Raw genomic sequence first — 21,018 nt, 5'->3', positions numbered from 1 at the left:
CCAACTGCATAATCTTTTTTCAAGACATTTATCTAAGGTGAATCCAGCTTTTACTTGCGATGAATACGTATTTCAATTCATAGCCTGATTACCATAATCTCCTGATTGTTTCTTCAAAGGGATAATATTTATCATTTTTTAGACTAAGCAGTTTCTAGACATGTTTTTAGGAGAAAGCAGTCAGCAGTAATCTTGTGTGCTCATGCTAAATACCCAGTGCCTATCATGGCAAAAAATTAACTTGTATTATCAATAATTTTAAGTTTGCAGCATACTTTAAAATTACATTTTTAGCTTCTTGGATGAAAGCAATATGTGAGGCCAAGTTTTAGCTGTTGCAAATATCCTCTGCAGTTGATAAGTGGGTAAGTTTCCCTATTCCGAAGATGTCCAGTATATCAGAATAAATACACTAGCATGCTGCTTTGGCTAAAGAAAAGTTAACTAAGCTTAGAAAAGTATTCATTTTTATGTCCTTTTTTGGATGATAATTACACACAATACTTTCCTTTTTAACTCTGTTTGTAATTGTACCACAATTGTGCAACTTCACCTAGAATAACGAAGAACACTTTCTATCTGTATCTCAGTTGATTGGGTGCTAGGTAGCTATTTAATTTACTCTAGCAAATAAGATTACCAGGAAAATGTTTTCTGAGATAACATACTGGTGTTTTTACTGTATAATTTCAATGGCTAATGTGTTACAGGCAATATAGGAGTCCTAAAAAGTATATGTTCAACTGTAATACAACTTGAAATAAAAAATGAATCTAGATATATGAATCAGGAGAATCTGAATTCAAATATTGGCTCTCTTACTAATTATCTTTATGGGATAGGACAACTCGTTTCTTGATTCTGTGTCTATTTTTCTTTTCTATCTCACATAGGAATGCTGACAATATATCGGTTAATTTGTAGTGCTTTGAGTATTATTTAAGTGATAAGTGTTGTTAACAGAATTAATATTATTATAAGAAATTTCTGAAAACTGAAGGATGCGAAAACATCTCTCATGAAGTACACTGCTTTGTGTAAAGTGTAGATCGCTCTATTCAGTTGTGTGAGATCCAGACCCACATATGTACTTCCGAAATAATTAAGCTTGGCTAAAATGTGTCATTAAGACACTGTGCTATGTCAGGAGCCCTGCAATCTAGTTGGAGAGAAGAAGGAAGTCCGTATAACCATATTCACGCCAATAGGAAGGCCGGGTTTAGCATTATATATATGAGCAGCCCTTTTGCTTCCTGAATAAAGACTGTTCATTGCACCACCTCGCTCAGATAAGGACCAGGCACAGCCAAGCTTTGAAAAAGTAGTTAAATAGCTTGGCTCCAATACTGAATGGCACACTGCAAGTCACACGCTTCTTGCGTTCTGTACAGCATGGCTCTTCATTTTCCGTTTTTTCTCCAAGTGCTACAGTTAAGCCAAACATACCCTTTTGATAGTCACTCTTGTCACCAGAAGAGGAGCTGGATTCACCGTGTCCATCACAGCCGCGCGTGCTCTCACTGTGGTTTTTTTGTAAGCTTTGCCTTTGAGAGCGACTTCAGTTGTTTCGCAGGCAAGTTAGATTCTCTTATCCAGCCTGATAATTACTAGCTCTGTGATTCCTAATTAGAATCTTTTTGCTGAGATAAATATGTAAACACAATTAGATATGTATTTTTAACATCCAGTAATTAGCCTCATCAGTTGAGTGCTAGTCAACACACTGGAATTTTGTTCTCTTTCAGTTTCTCTGTTGCAGGTAAGGGTTGTGATTGATACTCACAAGATGCTGTCATACACAATTTCATGTCTGTATTTTCTTCCATTGATTTATGTGCGTGTTACAAGCACAGAAGAGTGACACAACTCTCACAGAGTGTCTCTCTTTCCCAACAAGAAAGAGAACCTGAGAGTGACTTTCTTCCAAAAGTGCCTGAAATTAAGGATACATTAGGGTTGAGGCATCTCACTTAGGTCATCCTTGGTGGCATCTGAGATTAAGAGGGTTATGAGTGACTGAAATGTTTTCAGTCCAGGGTGGGCAGACCTGGTTTCTTCAATAACCAATAGACCGAACTAATGAAAGAATGCAACCCTGGTGGTCTGAAGAGTCTTTAGTAATATTTATCTATCTTGATTTCTTCTTTCTTACTCAAAGAAACTTCTATTCTGACTATACCATTTGAAGGCTTTTCAGCTGAAGGCTGGTCTATTGCAGGCAGCAGAGCGTGATGTGAATACAGTCTAGCTTGCTCCCTACCAGAGACAGTAGTTCAGGCTCCAGAACAGTGTGATCAACCAATAGAAGTGCACAAAGGTGAACAGACGTGAATGAAACCACTACAGAAGGCTACATCTAGAAGGGGCTAAGGTATTGTGTGCTAAGGCTATGGCGTTAGGTTCCTGAGACTGGTAAGACTGTGGGACTGTACTTAGCAGATGACTTATTCTGAATTTGCTGGTGGTGTTCTGAGTGTGGCCTTGCTGGGTAATTCAGGGCACTCAGTGAAATTGGTGTTGAGAAGGAACGTCATTGGACTTGATCTCCAAGGTCTGCATCCCACTCTGTGACAGTGCTAACGCTGTGCTTACTGCATAGCATGAAACTTTCAGGTCCTCTGTTTATGCTGGAGAGGGACAAAGCCCTTCTTGAAGGATGACGTCTCTCTATATTTAAACAGATTAATTGTTTTTATTTAGCTTAAAGAATTATTGTTTTTAATGCTAAAGTAGCTTTACCGTTTTGCCATTGGCATGTAAAAATATTTTCTTTTTAGGAGGGCTCTCCTCCATTACCCCTAAGCCCATGTCTTCCACATCTTAGGACTCTCTGGTCACAGAAGGCCCTCCCCACTGCCTCTGTCAGCTTGCTGATAGTATCGGTGTCCAGAGTTCTTAGTAATAAGCTTACAGAGGATACCCTACAGCCCAGGCCCGCACAGCAACACAATGCTCTTCACCTTCTGCCACTTCTCAAAGTACTGTTCCTTCCTCTGATTTCCTGAGCTAGCTCTTCCGTCTTCTCTGCCACATTGTTTACCTGTTATGTTTCCTTCAAGGAGAAAATACTCTGGTTTCAGAGAGTTCCCATCTCATCTATTCTGTTCTTTTTCTACATGTAGACATCTATAATCACCCAAATATTAACATTTCTTTGTAAATATTTAAATAAAGAGCTGCACAGCAAAGCTAGAACTAGAGTTCAACCGTTTCCATAAGCTTTGGATTATATTATTGTTTTGAGGTATATCTATCTGTAATTTTCCGGGAGGCCTTCCCACATCACTGTGAAAGTCATGTGTAGAAGTCCCCTTACAGAAGTCACAGCATTGCTTGTGGCATCTTTACCTCTTCCCTTGGTTACTGTACTCCTTGATCCCTTATGACGTTAGTCTCATTTTATATTGGCACAGCATCATTCAAAAGCACTAAAGTTGCACTGAGCTAAAACGTCAGTAAAATGAGGGGTGAATTAGATGCAAGATTGTCAGGAAAGAACAGGTCACGGTGAAGTGCGTTCAGAAATAGTCCCTTAAAAGTCTTTTACTCACATTCAGCAGATCTGAATTCCTGCATGCTTAGCTATATCCCATCCTGAACAAGTGCAGACCAGATGGTATATTCTCCTTTAGAGTCAGGCAAGTTCATTTTCACACAACCGTGCTGACATACTGATTTGTGTAGATTTCTGTGTTTATGGATGACAGGTTGCAGTAATAAATGTACGGGGGGAGACTAGAAGTTTACTGAATAGAGAAAGCAGAAGAAAAAAACTGTTAGAATGTGTTTGCTGCTTGATCTAGAAGGTTGTCTGCTACCAGAATAGCAGAGAGTAATACTTCACGTGCAAGTTATTAGATGGAAGTAATCGGGTCAAAAAGAGATGGAATGTAATTGTTCTGCTTTTTATTTAATAATTTGAGCTTAAATGTGTTAGACTAAAAAAAGGACTTCAGGGTACTAGTCATTTGCTGCATCTCTTACCAGGGACTAATTCAGCAGCTTGTTTCTTGCTTACTCCCTAACCAAAAAAATTGCTAAGCAGAGACCGGTTATGCAAAGCATACTTGCCTAACTGATGTGTTTGGATTTTGAATGATAGATAGCATTTTGGATCGGCTGGGTTTTTTTTACTCAGACCTAGCATATTCAGATGAATCCTTTTCTCTCTTTGCTCCTAAATTAGGGCTGGGTTCAGTCCCAAGCACACAGAATATGCAGTTGTATCTCAGTTATGGACCCCTGGTAGGCTCAGCGTGTAAGCTGGCATGGAATTTGTATTTGGCATGGAGAAGCATTTGCCTTGATGGCCTCCTGTCTGGTGGGTTCATTGTGCCCTTGTCAGTCGTGACTCCACTCTTAAATGCCTGAAATTCACTCATGAGCCTAAGTCTTAGTTATTTGGATTGTGTCACAGGTGCATAGTTCAAAACACAAGTATTCAGATCAGTGCTGATGTCCATTCAGCTAATACAAACATACTGCATTCCAGGCAAATACACCCATTAAAGATCCCTGGTACTTGGCAAGGCAAGAAGGATTGCAAGCAAATACTCCTTCATTTCTAATACAGGGTAGGATCTAAACTCTTATCTGGAACATTCAGAAAATGAGTGATTTACATCAGTGGTAACTTTTTCTCAGTAAGTTCTTCAGTGCCTATTCCAAGCGCCCTCAGATGATGCTACAGAAGTTCCAGCGTGGTCATGACTCATGACGCATGAATGATTGCTGCTATTTGAACAAGAATAAGTTCAGTGATGTCGTAAGTAGAATTTTGTTTGACTGAGCAAGCTGTTCAGATGAGCGATTTTTGCTTACACAGATGTGGGAAAAGTCTTACGAGTTTCCATAGATAGATGAAAATGAGTGAAACGTCTTCTTCACCTGTGTTAGTAGTGTCAGTTGAGACATGTCTGTATCAAAGGAATGATCTGAAAGATTAAGATGCAGACTTTGCTTCCTTGTCAGAAGTGCGAAGATCCTGGGTGTTTTTGTGGCTGAGTCTGGCTGCAGCGAGGACTGCCTGGGATGTAGTTCTGTCTGGATTGTTTGAAATAGAGAGATAGCTGTAATAACAAATAACATTTTCCCTGCTTTGAGGGAGACTTTTATTAAATATTTCCCCTCTTTGCAAGCTTCAGTCAACAAAACTCAAAATGCTTGCTTTTGCTTATTGAATAGTAAACTGGACACTCATTCTGTTCTAGTTTTATTACTATAGTAGCCTCCAGCCCAGTCATATTACAGGCTGTTTAGATGAGGGTTAGCTTTTTTAAATCATCAATATTTTAGGTATGAGCCAGACATAGATACATCTCAATATTAAGCCTAGCATTGTCTAAGCACTTAATAGGTGCAGGTCAGATTGACTTGTGTGATTGCATTCAAAGACCACAGGTGTGTCCCCTCCCCAGCAGATGACTAGAAGGGACCGGAATATAATCTGGGTCTGTTACACGACCTGACAAGTAGGCGCATCACCATCGTGCCACCCGACGTATTTGTAAATCAGCAACGCCGACATATTAATGATGTAGTGCAGTGAAGGGATGTGATGCCATCAGAAAAGCTAGCATCCAAAACTGTGTTTCCAGAAAAATGCATACGGCTTCTATCCTGCTCCTTTCTCACATCCCCGGTATGTCTGAGAAAAAAGGGCTCAAAAGATCAGGTCGGAGTCGGAATTTTTCCAGTTGTCTGTATATGTGCTAACTATAGAACAAACAGCCTCTGAATTTTAGCAATGATAATATGGAACCTGTTTTGAGATTATCTCTTTGCTATCATCAGCTAGAAGGAAGATGCTTTTTATTGCCTCATCTGATGTTTTCTGGCTTTGCCTAGCTCTTACTCGAAACATTTGAAATAGTACAAACTAGCAACAATATCGATGAAAGCCTTTCCTGAATGGCTTGTTCACAGACCTGTGGTGAATTCTTTAACCTTTTGGGGTAGATCTGATGCGGAGCGCAGAAGAACCAGGAAATGGAGATAATTACAGTGGCTGGCTAGTTTCCTTTCAGGTGAATGAGACTAGAGGCACCCACGAGAGTTCAGCATTTCCAGGGTGCTCGGGGCCAGCAGCTCCTGTGAAACCTTCACACAGTACATTCATTGGAGGGTACAAAATGGAAAAGCTCAATGCACAGGTCTGATCACTGACAAGATAGGGAATATAATTTCCCTTTCAGTTCCCTAACAGAGCTGCAGAATTGTCACAGTTTGCGTTGTTATGCTAAGAAGAGTTCACGTTTACAGATAAAGTGATCCTTTTATTTAAACAATCGAACTGCTTATGTAACAGCACTCTTAATGGTAAAGTACAGCTGAAGCCTGGAACGTGTTGTTTACATAAATATCCTGTGATAGGTAACAGTGTAGTAAGTGGTATTGAAGACAGTAGGCATGGAGAGATATCAGAGGTGGGGAACCCTGAACACACGTTTGCAAAGACACGACTGCACTGCCTCCCTGAAAGCATGAGCTTGGTGCTTTTGTAAAGCAAGGGAAGCGGGGTTTGTAAAGGTCATTAGCGGACTAGCCTGGCGAGCCATCGTAGCAGGGGCAAATGATGCTTTTCCCAGTGAGGAAGGGAGAGAAAGAAGGCCCCAAAGAGGATAGTTGACACAGCACAGATAATAACAGTAGGGAGGATTTCAAGAAATGACAAGAGTAAAAGGAATTGTGACTATAAAGATTTAGTGTGACAAAGAGAAACAGGAGGTAAGGAAGACAGAAACGATGAGGAAGCTCTGGAAGTTTTTCATGCTGAGACTGATGTGATCCTATTTTCATGGAGAAACAGGAGAAAGACTGTTGAGTAGCTTGCTCCGCCCTTTCTTCACATGGTAACTACTGACTAATACACAGGCGTGGAAAAACACACACACATCCCCGCCCCCCCCCAAACATGCAATTGCATAGAATTAGGAAAATTGCCCAGCTTTTTGTGAGATATTTAAAGTTTGACAAAACAAGCTCTGACTCAAAAGAATTTTAACTGAAACCAGGATGCATGACAGTCGAGCAATGGCGTCTGCTCTCCACCATATTTGTTTTCACTTATTTCCTTGAGACAATTTGTAAGTTTTGTATATGTTATTAGCAGATAATAGAGCTATAGATTTTTAAAGGTGTCTTGCTTTTTCTAATCTGTGGAACCATTTTCTTCAATTTTGTGTGAAAAGAGAGACTTATGGACTGTTTTCTGTTGTTTAGAGCAAGCTCAAGATTCATACTTACACACCGTAAGAATGATGAAACAAAGCTGTAAACATTCTTTGCTTAGTGAAATCACATTTTTTAAAAAAGCACATCTTTATATGCAAAGCATTTGTAAATCTCCTTTAATGGCATTTGTGTTCCCACATCAGAATTCTTCATTTGTAGCTGACCAAATGTCTCAGGCTCAGATCTTCCTCCTGCATGTAATGGCATCATAATACTGTCACAGACATCACAGCCATTTTTGTAAAATACGATGTTAAGGAAGACTGAGTTCATTGTACTATACATATGTAAATGCCTCCCTTTCAGTAGTCGCAGGGGAAAGAAGGTGCCAGGAAGAATTCCCAACCACAGTACATATTAATTGTTACCACCTTTCATAGGATAGTAAAGTACAAAAATACAAGGAAAAGCATTAAGAGTCAAGGAGGCTGTGTAGAAAAAGTAAGGGCATTTCAGTGAAAGTTGAGAAAGCCATGTGATAAATTGTAATAGTCTAACTGCGATCTAGCAATGGGGAGGTCTCATGCTTTCCCTGTTTATATCAGTAATGATGTACAGTAACTCCACTGGCCTCACAGAGTCACTGCAGAGTTACAGCAGGGTAAGGGGGATCAGACTCCAGCCCGAGGTCTTTGTGAGATATTTAAAGTTTGACAAAACAAGCTCTGACTCAAAAGAATTTTAACTGATACCCCTAGAATGACAGCTGAGTTGAGAACAGCTGTCAGTGTAATTCAGAACGGTGTAATTCAGATCGGTGAATAATTTGTTCCTTGTAAGTCAAAGGCTTTTTCAGTTTCAGATGCATAGGGGACTGGTTATGACGGAACACAATTAATTAAATAATTTTTACCTGTCGACCACCTATGTTTATGCACATGTTTGTGTGTGTAAAGACATCTGAGCTTCTCAAGTGCGGCTGTGGATGAGAAAGGCCACAGTGTGATTAAATGATTGGACTGAAAACTTGGCAAATCAATTATCAGGAGAGAAGCATAGCTCACATGGAAGTTTCTGTACAAAGAAACTCCACTGGAAACTGCACTGTGTGCTTGAGATAATGAACTCCGTGTTTGAATGGCATCCTTCCGGATTGGAAAAATTACAACTATGCAAAAAATGTGTGAATTTTCTGAATCAAAACAGGTAGTTCACCAAATATTCAGCTAAATACTGTAAGAAATGGATGGAAATCAGTGCCTGAGTCCTACATAGCTTGCCTTTAAGATTACCGTTCCCAGTTCCACTACCCTTGACTTAGGCGCTTTGCTTGAGTTCAGTTTGCAGCCCCAGCACAGTTGTTCACCACGAGTGCACTGCTGTTTGCTAGGATAAATGTCCTACTGAGTAGCCTCTGTTCAGTCCATGCTGCTTCTCTGCTCTGTTGAGGCTGCTCAATCAGTTGGTATTACCTTAAGGAAGTACTGAAAGTGTGGTTAATACTGCTACACTCCAGATTTAAAAACATTTCTTGAAATCAAAGTGAATATCAGTAAAATATTCTCCTGTGGTTCATGGCTCCAACAGCCAGTACAATGACTTAATTGGCATTCTTGTATGCAGTGCTTGGATCTTTGCCAGTTAATGACCCATTGCTGCAGTATGCACAGGCAAATTACCCCTTCCGTCCAGCTCTTCAAACTTATGGACTTTTGCCCACGTAGTGGCTGCAGGCTTCTATTCTCAGCTGGCATGGACCCCAGCAGAACCATAAACATCCCTGAGAGGGTCATAATATGATATATTGGACAGATTCTGATCCGCCTCGCAGTAATATACTGCCGAACAATTCTGCTGAAGTCAGTGAATTTGGCAGCGGCATAGCAGAAATAAGAAACTGGTCCCTATGCTATTGCTTTCTCAAGTAATGAAGCAACTGCAGGTTATTAGCTCATCTGCGTCCCTTTAGATGATGTAATTTTTTGTGAAGTCCTTGTCAAACATTGAGAATAGTTTTGTTTGTTTGTTTTTAAATGGTTACATTGTCTCTTCTCCCTATAGGATTTTCCATTCTTCAGGCAATTATGGAAGCAGCAGTGCAAAACAACTGGCAAGTGACAGCCAGATCTGTAGGAAGCATAAAGGATGTTCAAGAGTTCAGAAGAATCATAGAGGAGATGGACAGACGACAAGAAAAAAGATACTTAATCGACTGTGAAGTAGAAAGAATAAACACTATTTTGGAACAGGTAGGTTTTTTAATTTTCAAGAGTAGCGGCCTTTCTGTGACAGACTTTGTTAGTGTTTTTGGAGCCGTCCATTTCTAGAACGTAATTATGAGCCCCGACAACTGGCCAATTACCAAGTAAAAATAGCGTTCCTGAATGATGCTCATAGCTAGTGGCAGCTCTTACATGTAACCTACCAGGAGACGTCTCTGCAATGTTTTTGTTCCGATCATTAATGTAGAATTATTTTTGAGTAGGCTTAGATCCTAAAACCTGAGCTGCCAGAGCAACATTAGTGGCATCAGGGCTACCTGCACGGATTGCAAGGGATTGAACTTTGTTGTTTGATTATAGGGATAGTGGTTTGTTCAAGTGGAACGTGAAACAAAAAATAAAAGGCCAATGAAGGAATATTAAATCGTGTTAAAAGAAAATTGACCCAAACAGAAATATTGCTCATGATAAATTCAGTTGGTAGTCCAAACTGTTCATTAGTTCTTTTGGGCAAATAAATCTGCGCATCGGTGCTGTGGACAGACTTAAATTCTGAATGATAGAGAGCGAACAGCTTCTCTGTGGAGAACAAGAGACAGGCGACTATTTTGCCATTGCACAGCCTTCTCGGTGTGTGCTTTGCCCCAGGAGAAGGACCCTGGACACCCCAAGTGCTACCCAGACTGGGCGTCAGACTGGGCTGTTGTACGTACAAAGATCAGGCTGTAGCAGGAGTTGTGGGTCTACTCGCTTCCATAAAGCTGATAATGGCTCAATGGGGCCATGCACGTGTCCCATTAAGTAGCAGCCTGAATCGCTGTTGGTGCTGTGGAACGTGCGTGAAGTAGCAGAGAGGCACCTCAGGGAGCTCCCTGCTGCCTGTGCTCCCAGCCAGGCTGGTGCTGGTATGGAACCAAAACCACACAGCTTATTTATTCATAAGTATGTGGGAATTCACTTACGACTGAAAAACCCTCTGATTTTTGCTACTTCATAAATATAACTGTGACTTTATACTATGGAATAGATGAGAAGTAACATTTACATTTCATGAAGCATTAGCATATCCTTTAGAAATGGTGTATTGTCAGCTAGTAGCAAATTGACCTCACTGCCATAAACAGACTCTAGGAAGTGCAAAAGATATATTCACAGAATATTCAGTTCCAACCAAGCCTTAAAAGTGTATCTCTGAGGGCCTGTCTGTGGGGACCAAATCGCTGCGTCCCAGTCAGGTCCCTTAGGTCCTGGTAATAAAGGGCAACAGGGAGGGAAAGAGGTGCTTGTTTCAAAAGAGCGTAGCACAAGCAGGCACTGGCCCTTAACTCTGACACCTAGTATGATAAATAATGCTAATATGTACCGCAGCATTTTCCACTGTAATTTTTAGTCAATATGGTGAGTACCATGCAAATGATGCAGGAGACCACTCATGAGCTAAGCTGCAACTTGGGTGCATGTGTAACATACACACGTGTGCTTTGGGCCCGCTCTTGGCTGGGAAGGGGCCTTTTGTTTGAGCTTTCTAACTCAATTTCCATTTTATTCTCTTTTTTTTTTTTCTGTCTTATATTGTGCAAGTGAGAGAAAAGAATTCTGAACCATTCCAGTGACTAAAATGAGAGCCATGTACTTACTACGCAAACCATATAGGGAAAAAAAACCCCTGGCAATCTCTTTTCTTCTGCAGCTATTCTAAGTTCAAACCTTGTGCAATTATAATTTTATTAAATGTTTGATTCAGCTTTCTATCAGTGTGCTTAGCATCCATGTAACTAAAGATTTGTTACCACGGTCTCCAAGTTTCCCCAAACTTATGGTAGTTTACTCACACTTCTGCGTGATTGGAGCCTTCCTCAAGTCATCAGTTTGTAAATAGTCCATCTCTGTACTGTTAAATGAGTCTTTTTCTGTTAGGTGCATTGCCAGTCTTTTCAACTTTATTTCCATGAAATGGTGCAATAATCCTTATCCCGACTTATCTCAAGTATGTCTAAAAGATCTTTAAATTTTCGTGTACTTGGATTTTAGGACTATATCAATCAGCTTTAGCAGTTAAGTTGAGTACTATCAATTCATTGTTTTGCAACCTATTTTCACACATAAATATATGGAGATCATATATGTTGATCCATGGGCGTAATATGAAAATTTCTACTTAAGGTAATTGAAACTACTCATGAGCAAAGTTGTTTGAATTTGTAGTATCAAAAATGGATTCAGAATTTTTTGTTTATGAAATAAAACAAGCTAGATAGCTAGATAATAAAGCAAGCCAAGCATGCACCTTCTGAGAGAAATATTCTGGTACTAATCAAATCTTAAAAAGAAGAGCAGTCTAACAAGAGGAGTCTGGCTATGCAGCACTTTTCCTTGAGTATTGTCCCATTGATTTCACTGGGACCATTCACTTGACAAAGAATTGCCCAAGCGCATCCCAATTTGGTGCCTCTTGTGATAAAAATATCTACTGGCAACAGCCTCCAGAGAACTGGCTTTTTTAATCCAAGACTTGAGCAATAACATCAGTTTCTGCAGGGAAAGTCTGTAATGGTGGATCCTAGGTTGGAAGCTGAACAATTATTGGTTGTAGGCTTTTCCTTCCATCTCCTCTGCTTACCTCTTAATTTCTCATAGGGTGGTTGGAAAAAAAAAAAGAAATCTCACAAGAGTGTACAGTGCTTAAAACTGTCCAGCTGGTTTACTCGAGGGAGCGGTGAGTTGTCTTCTTTATTAGCCCCCACTGTGTTTGCTGATAGCATGCCACTGAGGGGAAAGATAACTCTGGATTTGCGTATTTCAAATCCAGTGCGTTTTTTGCAGTTAGAAAGTCAAATTGGTGCTTTATGTGGAGTGTGTGGAGTTTGGAAAGTCTGCTCAGCTAAGAGGCCATGACATCTGAGCGTGTTAGCAGCGCGCAGGTAGCTCTGAAGAGCTTTTCCCCAGCAGGGGAGCAGAGGGGAGCCATGGCTCCACCCGTTATGGCAGTGCCCCAGTGGGCCAGCTCTGTCCTAGCGGAGGGCTGGCGCGTGCTGCCCCATGGGGGCTCCAGTCCTCTTGCTGTTCCTTTCCTTTCCCTGACCCGCTCTAGGGCACATATGCAGGTGTGTGCCCTCCCATCACCCTCTGGGAGTGGTGTCTCCTTCCAAGAGGGTGTTACTGTGATCACTGTAGGGACCTGCCAGCACCTGCCCTTTCATTCCCTTGGGGACAACGGCAGCATTTGCCACTGACCCTGGACTTCAGATGCTTAAACAGAACAAACTTCACAGCAGAAAGAAATATCCTGTAAACCGGTAAACACTCTACGCATGTGCTGAGTTTGCTCTCAGACCTTTGGGCTCTTGGCCAGGCCATTCTGCAAAGTTGTCAGTCCTCCGCTCCAGGAACCACATTTCACGGATTCGTGTTAGTGCTTGGATTAAATAAGAGTGACCTCTTCTCCTGCTTCAGGCTGGTTCAGTGAGTGCAGTTCTCTTCCTTTGATGCCTTTTTCAAGCAGCTTGAACCCAGATATACCTCACTCCCAAAAGTATGGACTAATCCAAAGTCAATTACCGATCTGAGGATTTTCTTCGGGAGCCTCAAGTGCTGCTAGAATAATCTGTACATCTCCAGCAGCACGGAGGTATGTGAGACAGTGACCTTGAGTATTCCTTATGCCTTCAGCATCTGGCACATCTGTATGTCCCTCTGTTTCCAAAATATGCTCTCTGTTACATGTCTCTTCTCAGGGCTGACTGGTATCCAGGAAAGGATCTCTCTCTCTCATGTCTCCCTGGTATGTAAATGTAACGGAGGGGAAGGAGGGCACCCCAGCTGAATTCTCTGACTGCTGTTCTTCCTGGGCAACCTGTTTTGTGCCAGGTTTCACTCTGCAGCACATCTGCTTTCATTCCCCACCCAGAAAAGCCTGTGATTGGCCCGACATCGTGTCCTAAAGGTGGACACCCTGCTCAAATCATCTCTGGTCCTGTCTCGTCAGCAGCAGAGTAAGGGGAAGCGGGGAGATTAGTAGTCATTCTCTTAGTCACCATCTGTTTCTTTGCTTGCCCTATAGCTCTATAACCATTGAGCGTGTGGATCTCCATCTCTCCTTGCGCAGCAAAACTGTATCCAGTTTAATCTAGTGGCCTCTCAAGCGTGCAGATAGCAGCACTTATCTCATGCACAATTCATAAGCTCCCCACACTTCTTGTCCCTTGGTGCTAAAATATTCCAGTATTCCTTCACAGATAGATATAAAGTTATTTTGTTCTCATAAACAGAGAAACATTTTGTTCTGAGAACTAACAGTAGGCTTTAGCCTATTCGACTGTGCATTTAGAGACATGTTTTTGAGTTCAGAAATATGTTTTTCTTATTCTCAAGATAACCAGCTGTATTTCAGAGTAAGAGTGACTTTGTGTCCATTTAGAAGTAAATCTCCTAAGGGAAAATAAGGAAGAAACTCCATTCAGGATCAGAATGGTGGAACTTTACAAAAGACCAGTTTATTCCAGAGTCTGTATGCTTTTAGCAATAGGACACCGTCTCCAAATGTCGTCATAAAGGTTAGGCTCCAAGGCAATCTCTGTACTGAGTGGAGGCATCTCACAAAGCAGAAATAATATGGTAGTAGAGAATGCAGTCCCCAAAATTTTAAAATGACAGTCAAATTGCTAAAAATACCTTCAAGTAAACATCCATAGGATTAAGAAAGGTAATCTGATTGACTGAACTCTGTTCGGTGCAAATGCTGTCTATGACTTGACCTTTGAATCTGAAATTTTGAGATTAAGAAGATGCACTGTAGGTTTTCAGTACAGCCATCGCTGCATCCCTCTGCAGAGCCGTTCACGTTTCAGGGAAGTGCGCTCACTGCACAACAGTTTTCATATTTGGGGTTTCATAAGAATAAAGACAAAACTGCAGCATTTGGTTGCCCACAACATTGATTAAAAAAAAAGAAACACCTACGCGAAAAACTGTAAGCAAAGAATCAGTGCTGCTTTCATATATGCTTCCTGTTTTGTGTGTTACATTATAAGCAGTTCCACGTGGATTTGCCTGTATTCTCTATAGAAATCATTACTGTAACAACAGCTTAGAGACACAGTGAAAGAGGAGCAGAGCTGTGGGTAGCTTCAGCTTTTGCTTCCCTTATGAGCCCCGCTGCTCCCCTGTCCCCTGAGGCTGCTGCACTGCACCAAGCACAGCTAAAGCAAAGAGCTCCACTGAGCTCCTTGGGGCTGGGAGCCATGGGCTGGCCACAGCCTAGGGTGTCATCCTTGGTGTAGAGCTGTGCTGAGCACGAGGGGGGCTCAGCAGAGGCACCAAGGGAGTATCTAATATGTACAGGGTTGTGTAGCACGTCACTCAGAAACTGGTACAGTTCATTTTTGTATTTCCAGTGAACTAGAAACTTAAAATTTAGGACACGTCTTCATTAGGTGCCCAGGAGTATCGTTGCAAATGGGATCTAAAACAGAACGAGAGGTCACTTCTTTCCCTCTGTATCCAGATAGTTTCTGCAGATCATAGGTCCACATGGGCATGTGGGGAGAAAAGGGGAATTATTTCGGTCAGTCATCCTCAGGACTGGAGCTAGCAGAAGGTAAGTAAAAATGGGCATAAGCCAAAAGTGATAGCTGTATCTGCCTAAAGGGCCTGCTGCTGTCAACTGTAAAACTAATGAAGAGCCAGACATGGATTGCTAAAGCAGAGGGAAGCAGTATCTTGGGTTAATCTACCCCATGTACAGCACCTTTCACACGTTCCTGGGAACAGGATTTCCAGCTTGTAAGTAGTACTGTCTCTCCAAAGCCACCATCCAGACGTCATAAAACAAGGCAGATTCCAAATGACAGGAGTTTAACATATCAGTCTTCCCACAGAAGAACTGAGATAACAGCACACAAAGCTTAACGGAGTCTGAAATGATAGTATTTTGAAGACATTAAAACAAAGCTGTAAATGTATCTGATCAGTAAGAACAATAATTAATTTAAAAAGTCCCACCATAAATGTGCATGCTGCTGTACGTAGAAGACCGCTTCCAAGCAACGCCGATTTCTCATGCCAAAGGCATACAAACCTGAAGTCCCCAGTAGAGTTTTTATTTTTCCATGACGATAGCAATTACTAATTTTATATTTTATGATAATTCAGGAGTCATAAATGGACACACCAGTGTTCCAACACGCATCTACTTTTGATATTTTGCATGGTTTCACCACAATAGCTGCAGCATGCATTTATGCAACCAGTTAAAGGCATATTTATATGGCAACCTGTGCATTATCATTAAATGCATAGTGAACCAAAATCTTTTCTTAGTTACGCTGCTGCAAATGTAGAGTCAACACAGTTATCCTGAATTAACTTGGAAGTAATATTTAAGTTGTCACCATTGTACTCATTGAAAGACTGAAATATGTATTTGCTTTGATCTTCGATTAATAGGCAGATCCAAAGGCAGCATTTACTGCGTAATTTGCATCTCCTTGCGGCTTTTCAGTGCAAGGGATTTGTGTGTCTGTGTTTGCCCTTACAAAGCCCTCTCCGGGCCAGTGTCTGCATCACATGAACTTGTGTAGCTGGCGCTAATGGTTACTCTTGTTGACGGTCTCAGTAAAAAGTCAAACCTTGAGGGCCATTCTGAGACAGCCCCTCACTCCCACATTTGAGGTACTTTTGAAGCAAATGTACGTACTGATGCTTCCCGTGGTGTTCCTGGACTGTAGACTAAGGATCTGGTCTTCAGGTACTGGTACTTTGCAAAAACAACATTCACAGGAAATCTGTTAAGGATGCGTAATATCTGAGGGAAAGGGAGCGCTCTAGAAAGCAAGCTAGCGTTTGCTCAACATGCGAGCTCCTCAGATTTTCTGTCCCAGTGTATTTGTCCGTCTCCCATGCCTAATTGCTGTGAGAATCTTTTTCACATTGGCTAAGCCACTGGCTGATTTTAAAATCCCGCACTCACACTCTCCTCCAGGTTTTAAAAATCAGTGCTGCATAGAAGTTGCTTTGTTACAGCCCTAGCATTTAGTGTAGTTCTTTCTTCTCCGTATAAAGGATAAGCCCTTTCATCTTTGCAGACATTACCTTAATTTCTGCATCTGTCTCTCAAATAGTTTAATGCTTGAAACTCTGCTTCTAGCCAAAGGTTTTCCTTAATTGGTTTCCAAGGCAACCATCTTGGCAACAATTCAGATGAACCAACTGCAGGGAGAGGAAGGAAACACAGTAGCAAAATGAATAGTGCTAGTACAATACCACTGTGCAAACAGGCGTTATACATCACCAGAGACAGCATGATAGTTCTGGTGTCTCCTGAGTTCATTTACAAGGGAAGAAGTCCTAACTCAGTAAAAGGAAGAGCGTATGTCTTTTTCACAGCTGACTAAGCCAGGATTAATGGCTCCAGTGTGCTGTGAATCACCGTGTCTGGGGCAAGAAAGGAGCCATTGGGGCTTTTCCGGGCCCCTCATGCACCAAGATGTTCCCAAGTGTGTTTCATACAGTGCTATAACGCTACAGTTTAAATGGTGAGATTTTCAGAGCGGGGGCTCATCTCTATTTTTAGCCTGGATGCTGCTGTGCCCCTCCCCGGGATATCTAGTCTCTAGGCATGATCCGCAGCAATGGTGCTTTTGTTCTGGGCTACAAGTGGGTTTGAATCAGGCCGTAATATGGCAAAGTACCCATGCCAGTGCAGATCGCTCACTTGAGCTTGTAATTAAACTTCTGCGTGTCATTCCTCCTTTCTTACCCCACCGTGCAGAATCCCCCTGGCCTCTCCAGGGTGGGTTAGAGCTACCCGCCTTGCACTGCCTGGGGTAAATGTAAAAGCCCTACAGATCATCACCTAGGGATCTCCTTTTATGTATACGTTTATCCCAAAGCATTCAAGCAGTAAGATAGAAATGGCAAAACAATTTAAGAAATTAATGTTCCCAGCGGGTAAAAAAGTGCCGATGTTACCAGATTAAGTTTATCGCATGCTGTGTCAGACCGTGGGTATGCATATGTAGGAATAAAGGACTACGTACTACTGGAAGCTGGTTCTTCCAAAATATGTAATGAATAAAATTATCAACAATATACATAGGCCCTTTAGAAATACCCTGTGTATCTCCTGTCCTGGGAAATTGCATGTACGAGCTCAGAGAAGCATTGCTGCAACTTTGTTACCTCATAGGAGTAAAAAGGCCTCTGCTGCTGCATAGACTAAGCCTAGTAAAAATAAACTAACTCGTCATAATCTCTCTTGGTTCGTTGTTTATGCACCAAGTTATATGGGAAACTTGGATATTGCAGAGTGCTGTTTATAATGAAGCAGAATAAACCTTTCAGACTCTTTCCAAGCATTGAAAAGAACAAATTGAATGCAATTTGAGGCACAGTGAAATTCCATTTACAAAAAGTATGAGGAAAAAGTAACCTTGTCTTTTCTAGAGGAGACTGAACTGAATTTTTTTTCTTAATTTCTTAGGACATTTAAAAAGGAAAGGAAATGCTCAAAAGGAAAAACAGAATGGCTACTGTTCAGTGGGTTTTCAGTCTGCTTGAAGGCAGTGGTCTGCAGTAGAAAACCCCTTACAAAAGATTCTCATGTGAGCCCTGGGACTGAATTACCGCGACACTTCTGGGTTATATCCAAATAATAATTTGAAGTGATCCTGACGTGCGGTAATGCTTTATGTAAGCAAAATTCTGTTTCCAAGGACCCTTGTTCAATTCCATGAACTATTGGTGGGATTTTGCCGTTAACACGCTCATGGGAGGTGTGGAGAAAATGGGAAATGTGTGCACTTTTAAAGTGAAAACTGTGTGCCTCAGTTTATCTGACCTCTTCCTCTCTTCCCCCGACACGTATACGTCCTTTTGCATTGTGAGCAGCTAAGACTGAAGTGAGTTTAATTTTTCCCTGTGGGATGTGAGAAGAAGAAATGAGGCCTGTTCATGTTTGTCTCTGATGGCAAGGGTGTACTCATAAGAACTTTCAACGTACATTTTCACAGTTTTTGGAAGCAAAATTTAGGGACAATTAGATATTCTCTCTCCTGTGTTGCAGCCGTTAAGTACATGATGCAGAGGTGGCTAAAGAGCTGCTGGTTAATGATGTAGATATGCTTTCAAACTATAGTGCTGAAGCATTTGTGATTCCTGAGAAAGGTTTTGAAAAGCATGAATAAACGTAAGATTACTATTGTTAATGGTCTTTGGGAAGATGGCTTTAGAGGTTGTGAAACATCTTAGTGAAGGAAGCTGGTCAGGAAGTCAATTTTGGTAGTGCTGATTTTGATATATTTGATACGGACTTGCAGCTCTGCAGCAGAGGACCCATGACTGACAAGGGGCAAGGAGGCAGCATAAGTGAAAAGCACATATTTGACGTTGGAAATGAGGATGTTATTGTGATGGACATATTGCACTGGGACAAGAGGGGGCTGCGTTATGGTTTGAAGGGCATGTAACCATGAATGTTGTAGGGAGAGACAGCCAGCACCAACAGTACAGCCATGTGCATTCATTTGCTTAACTCCTCTGAACTAAGGAGAATTGGCTAAGAAATACTGGTATCTTTTGAAAAGGTGGTTGTCTGTAAGTGAAAAGCATGTGATGGTTACAAGAAGCTAACCCATTTGAGCAGTTAACAGGGATTTCCGTTCTTTTCGGCTGCCTTAGAATATCAGTGTAGAGATGGCAGCGGTGCCTGTTCTTTCTTAGGTTAGCAAAAGCACCTATCTCTTCTCAGCGGTGAGAACTGAGGCTTAAACAGCAAAGGCTGCTTTCCTACCAGGCCTTGACTAGCAAAGAAGATGAAGAGTATTTTAGAATTTATCAGAAGCGGTAGATAGACGCAATGTAAGAGGGAGGATCTTTCTCTCTGTGCTCATGCCTTTCTTATCAGCTAATACAAATTTCAATTTCTCTGGATTCTTTGGAAGATCCGTGTAGATAAACAGAAGTTTTAGTCCAGTTGCAGTCACAAATAAACTACCAAATTAATTCTCTTTTAAAAAGGTCATTCAGACTTTGGGGAAATTTTCTCAGCAAATTTACAGTAAGAGTGACTGCAAGACTCTCCAGAAAATTTCAGGGTAAGATATTTTTAAGAATACTAGAATTCCACGGAGAAAGTGTCTAAATCAGCGTGATCAAGATGGTTGAAGTTTGATGACGTGGATTCATCGAAACACCTTAGACCCAAGTAATCTGTCCAACATCACACCAAAAGTTTGTGTGGGCTTGGGGGACATAACCCAGTCCCTTGATATCATAGTTGCTGACCTTCTTGTAGTGACTGAGCTAAAAAGGGTTTTTGATGAGAGGGAGGGAGGGAGGGAGGAAGGGAGGAGGACAAGCAGATCTAGGAGGTGATACTAGTGAGGACAGTACTGCAGCATGGTTTGTCATTGCCAAACCAAAGCAATTGTGGCACTCAAGGGAGAAAGCCTATTGCAGTTTGAACTTTCCCAAACACATTTCTTTTGGTTTTGTTTTCTGTGAGATCCGAAGTCTCCATGTGAAGTTTCAGGTGAATTTTGAAATTAAGATTTTACAGAGGCATGAGAAAATACTGGAATCTTCGTGAAATTTTCTTGGATGGAAAACCATTCCATTTTGAAAAAATGTTGAAGGGAAGATCTTTGTCAAAGAGCGTAGTAAAGCTATGTAGATGATTGAAATATGGCATCCTTCCTAAAAGGATCTATATCTGGAAATCACTGCTGCAAGTTGATGTATTTAAGTGATTTACAGTTCCATTTAAAAATACTCTGTATGCCTCCAAAAATACCTCCAGAATACAACTAGCTTTTTACTTTATTAAACATAAGCTTATTATTACTTTATTCAGCATAAGTCCTTTAGGGAAGCTCTCTATGGGAGAAAGCGTCTCCTCTTGGGCATCTCTTGGCAACGTAAGGGGCAAAGATCTCTCTGCCACTTTAACCATCCTTTTCATACTCAGCAAAGGAATTTTGGTATGATTGTAACAAGTGCCCGTGTCTAATCATGTTTTGAGTGAAATGGCTTTAAGTGATGAAGGGTAGTTTATGCTTTTGATTGATTTTGGTTTCAAGGTCTTTGCATTGAAGGGACATGACTTGTGAAGAGAGATGCAGTCCTGAGCGATGCGACGCTGTTCTCATCTGTCTAAAGAAAGAAAAGATTTTGATATAAAGAAAAGGTTGAAATGAACTTTATTCAGCTTTGTTCAGTAAACAATTGTGATTATGGATGTCAGTTACCAGGGATCATAAAACTCTTCATCTCGGTGTCCTCCAGGGTCTGATGCTTTTGCAGTAGAATATGTCTTTTAAACATAACTATGCCATCAGATTAGTTAATCTGATAATATTGTTAAGTCCCGTGAGGGAACATGAACATAAGGAAGACTGTTTAGGACAGAAAATTCACAGAAAACTTTGCTATCACAATAAAGGAAATTGAGGGAAAGTATCATGCCCTCAGAACCTATGCTGCAGTTTGTAATTTTCTTCTTAAGTAATTTCTAATGTAACCTTTTATGCACAAATTAAATGCATGTTTCACTGCACAGTCTTCAATCAGTAAATGTCAAATCAGTTATGGGAGTAGTTTAGCATTATGGAGGGGGAAGGAGGTGCAA

The 21,018-nt window shown here is 41.1% G+C and overlaps 1 protein-coding gene across 7 annotated transcripts in view; it reads left to right on the top strand.

Annotated features, from left to right (window-relative positions):
• The window catches only part of GRIA3 (glutamate ionotropic receptor AMPA type subunit 3), a 156,376-nt gene that overhangs the window by 59,632 nt on the left and 75,726 nt on the right, over nucleotides 1-21,018 (top strand). For all 7 annotated transcript variants that reach the window (XR_011143383.1, XM_068956620.1, XM_068956616.1 and 4 more), the window contains exon 4: nucleotides 9,235-9,422. Coding sequence is in view for 6 of the 7 variants with exons in the window: in XM_068956620.1 (XP_068812721.1) it covers nucleotides 9,235-9,422 (188 nt within the window). In the remaining variant the exon portion in view is untranslated. The remainder of the gene's footprint in view (nucleotides 1-9,234; nucleotides 9,423-21,018) is intronic.

Source organism: Struthio camelus, chromosome 11 (assembly GCF_040807025.1).
Source record: "Struthio camelus isolate bStrCam1 chromosome 11, bStrCam1.hap1, whole genome shotgun sequence".
In the NCBI taxonomy this organism is placed as follows: Eukaryota; Metazoa; Chordata; class Aves; order Struthioniformes; family Struthionidae; genus Struthio; species Struthio camelus.
Note: the sequence above shows the minus strand (reverse complement) of the source record. Positions and strands in the feature narration are given on the sequence as shown.